At 26.5% G+C, this 3063-nt stretch overlaps 1 protein-coding gene across 1 annotated transcript; it reads right to left on the bottom strand.

The window, feature by feature from the left end:
• Window positions 1-398: 398 nt before the first annotated feature.
• Window positions 399-2231, bottom strand: LOC100159353 (angiotensin-converting enzyme; the record flags this gene model as incomplete). Its single annotated transcript, XM_001951605.5, has 4 exons — window positions 399-727; window positions 968-1143; window positions 1628-1870; window positions 1984-2231. Coding segments are annotated over 4 exons (702 nt in total), but the record flags the coding sequence as incomplete, so codon positions are not given.
• Between the last annotated feature and the right edge of the window lie 832 nt (window positions 2232-3063).

Genomic DNA, 3063 nt, shown 5'->3' with positions numbered 1-3063 from the left:
CCAAGTCCAATGTATTTATAATTTAAAATATCTATAGTTTTAAGTTTTAACAATGTAATTTTATTTTTTAAGATATCATAATGTTATTTTTTTCTTTTATTTCAATATATTATTATTAGGTACTATTATAGTCATAGACATGATAATGGGTCTATGATTAAGGTGAATAAGTAACATAATATCGTCATGTTGAGATTTGAACTCTAGTTGCGCCACTTACGATCTTGCTCACCAAAGTCCGACGCATAAAAGTGAAAACATATTATATCGTAATATTTATGTGGTATTGTGATATACATTTTTAGGTACTTATAAGTGGCAGGGTGCGCATTAAGGGTCTTAATGCTTTAGTGCACTGGCCTTTCATTGGCCCACTCTTTAACAAACTAAAATAAAAATAAATAGCCGAAAAATGTATATTAATTTTTGTTTTTAAAATAAATAAATAAATAATAACAACAAAACATTATTATTAGGACGGGCAAAATTTAAATTATTTATGAAATTAAATTCATAACTTAATATATTAATAAATTGGTGAAATAGTAATGTACACATTAAAAATGTTCTGAAACATAAAAACCCAGTCTAACTATCATATCGAATAATTTAAAAACAATTTACCATAATAATTATATGATTATAAAACTGTCGATCACTAATAAATAGAGTAAAATCATAATAAATCAAAATTAAGGTTGACTTGTTTCACCCTTCTTTAAGCAAACTGAAAAAAATTAAAATTAAAATTATTACAAACAAATAATTTTATAAATTACTTAATATATATATACCTAATTAAACACTATACACATTGATTAAAATAATATTTAAGAAAAATCAATATTAATAGATAATCAACCATATAGTGTTTTTTTTTTTTTGGAGTTCTAAAATTTATTTGTGAATAAAATAATTTACACCTATGAATATAGTATAGGTGTATTATGATGTGCATGGTAATTACCTTTTTTATTTGTTTCCCAGCCAATATATTCTCCGGTCCTTTCATTTTCATTTTTAAGCCATTCGTACAGAGGGTTGAAATAGTTCAACAAAGGTCCAGCGTCCATTTCTCTTTGTCCCGTTAGTAGTTCAATAGCATCAAACCACGGTTTCGATGATCCTAACTTCAACATGTCTCTAAAATAATATCAAAACAAATTCATTAAGTTATTTTGTGTATACCTCCATGTGTTTTTTAAATTACAAATCGAAATGTTTATAAGAAATATTTTAAGTAATTCCGAATTAATAATATTGTTTTTTTTTTTTCGTGCAATTTTTATATTTTTACAAATTTTGTAGCAGTAATATCTAAACATTATACTACCATTTAAAATAATTATACCGAATTTATATGTGTAACGTATTTTTTAAAAATTACTTTTTAATTTTTATGTTTAAAATACATTTGAACAAAATCGGTAAATGGACTTAACATAATATTATATATTTTAGATTAAAAAATAACACATATTTTATTTACTCTCATTTAGGATCTTAATTATTAAACAATTGTTATGTTTTAGTTAGGTTAGTAAAATACTGAGATTCGTGGATTTAATGTGTTTAAAAAAAATAATATAATAATATATTATCATACAATATATTTAAATTATCTCACTTTAAAGCGTTTCCGGCATCTGTGCTTTGATAAATGTCACATAAATGTAACGGTTGGCTTGATGGATTTTTCGGATCAAACTGGCCAGCTTTCTCGCACAATGCTTGATGGAACTGAAATTGTAAGATGAAACTTACGAAGTATCTAATGTAAGGCACGTCTGCAACGATGTGGAACTTGGATCCCGGGTCAAAATCTTCTTCAGTTCTGGTCACCGGTGGCTCGATTCCTTGGTAAGAACATCTACAACGACCATTATAGTCTTTATATACTTATATACATTGGTCACTGGTCGGTATGTATATGTTTCAATACAATTTATGAGAAGATTAAAATATGATGCTCTAATTAGGTACCTAAGTTTCCACCAGTCACAATTATATTGATCTTCCGTCGTGATACCTTTGAACACGTCCCACCTCCATAGATCCATTAAATATCCGAAAGGTAAAAACGCTATCTTTTCTAATCCGATCTTATACAGATAATTTATATCGGCTTCGCACGAGCGGCTGGTATTAGGCAACAGACCGATCTTATTCAAATGCTTTGTCGTGGATACAGACAAAGCAATTGTATCTCCGATTGCTTCATGGAAACCTGTTTAGACGAGCAATACACATCAAGATAAGTACCTAACTTCATAATAATTAATTAAATTAGACACCAAAAATTACTTCAAGGTTAAGGTTTTTTACTTTTTTCTGTAACTTATTATCACACACATTCACTCAGGTATTAAAACTTAAAATTATATAGATAGACGTAATACCTACACGAAATCGAATATAACTTCCTTAATAAATCTAAATATTGATAAAAAATAAATAATCCAGTGGCTCCAGTAAGTGGAAAACATAGGGGGCAAAGATGTGATTTCACCCCTTCCCCCCAAAAAATAACTTAATTTAGATATCTAAAGGCTAAGACAATAAAAATAGAAAAAAGTAAAAAGTAATATTTAAATTGATTAAACGAATAAAAATATTTAATATTAAAATTCCAAGGAGTTGAACAATGTTATTTGATTATTTTATAACATAGGTAGTTAACTGTTATTATGGTTTCACAAAATAAAATAAAATAAGTTAGAACCAAAAATAGTGTTTATAATTTATTTCTTACTGTCTTACTTACAACCAGTACCTACAATTGTACAATCTACTTATTACGGAAAAAAGTTTGTCATTCTTGTTCAGTAATTAATTTTGTATAAAGATTATACTATAATTGTATATAATTATATGCATATATTATGTATTTAAAATTCAAAAAATATCCTGTGTTTAGCGGGTTCAGTAAATTGTTCGTTTTGAGCATTGCCCTTAACAGTTATGCATTTATAATAATTGACAAGCATAAAGCAAAATATGTTTTTTTCAAATATTTCTTTTATTGCTATAATATATGTAAAAACAAAATCAAATATTTATGCA

This window comes from Acyrthosiphon pisum, unplaced genomic scaffold (genome assembly GCF_005508785.2).
Source record: "Acyrthosiphon pisum isolate AL4f unplaced genomic scaffold, pea_aphid_22Mar2018_4r6ur Scaffold_126;HRSCAF=509, whole genome shotgun sequence".
NCBI lineage: Eukaryota > Metazoa > Arthropoda > Insecta > Hemiptera > Aphididae > Acyrthosiphon > Acyrthosiphon pisum.
The sequence above is the reverse complement of the archived record's forward strand: the minus strand, read 5'-3'. Positions and strand labels throughout refer to the sequence as shown.